Genomic DNA, 739 nt, shown 5'->3' on the forward strand with positions numbered 1-739 from the left:
CTGCAGAAACTGGGCTTCCAAATCCTCTGCATAGAGTGGATTATTGTCACCAGGAAGGAGAAAGAAATGTCCCAGGCAGAGACTTAGGAGGATGCTCTGTCCAGATTAGACTCAGGCCTGGCAGGGGTCTGCCAGAAGGGGTTCTATGTAAAGGGAGTGGGCCTGAGGGAAGCGATTTCCCTCCAAGGCAAGGATTTGGGTGTTTTTGTTTTAGGGCCTCATAGCGGCCTTTATAATTGGGAGGAAACATCGATGGCTACTTACTGCTGGTTCATAGAAAGGTCATTTTTAATCAGAAAAGAGAAACACCATTTGAAAGCCCCACACTTTCAGTTGTCTACTGACATAATTTCAAGTAAAGTGAATATGTGATTAAAACATCTTGTTGATTTCACAAAGCCATTCAGAAAAGGCCTCGACAAGAGGAAAGTGGGCCGAACCCGGAGCGCCAGGTCCCGGCTGCTGCAAACCTCAGCGACCCCAGTCCTGCGGGCGGGACCACCTCGCAGGGGCGGCGAGGGTCCTGGGCAACCGTCGGAAGGACTAGCGCTCCTCGCCCCTCCCAGGACCACGCCTGCGGCTCCTCACCGGCTGGTTCCGCCCGGGGGACGAAAGCCAGCGGGGCGGCTCGGGGCTCAGCGGCCGCGCTCAGGCGTTGGGGTTGTTCCTCATGAGCTCCACGTCGGCGTCCACCATCTCCTGCACCAGCTCCTGGGATCCAGGACGGGGTGGGTGGGTG

At 56.2% G+C, this 739-nt stretch overlaps 1 protein-coding gene across 1 annotated transcript in view; it reads right to left on the minus strand.

The window, feature by feature from the left end:
• Positions 1-264: 264 nt before the first annotated feature.
• GMDS (GDP-mannose 4,6-dehydratase) overlaps positions 265-739 on the minus strand; it is a 730364-nt gene continuing 729889 nt past the window's right edge. Inside the window, exon 10 of the mRNA XM_019663802.1 lies at positions 265-724. Coding sequence (XP_019519347.1) covers positions 649-724 — 76 coding nt within the window. The 3' untranslated portion in view covers positions 265-648. The remainder of the gene's footprint in view (positions 725-739) is intronic.

The sequence above is a fragment of the Hipposideros armiger genome, unplaced genomic scaffold (genome assembly GCF_001890085.2).
Source record: "Hipposideros armiger isolate ML-2016 unplaced genomic scaffold, ASM189008v1 scaffold_405, whole genome shotgun sequence".
NCBI classification, from domain to species: domain Eukaryota; kingdom Metazoa; phylum Chordata; class Mammalia; order Chiroptera; family Hipposideridae; genus Hipposideros; species Hipposideros armiger.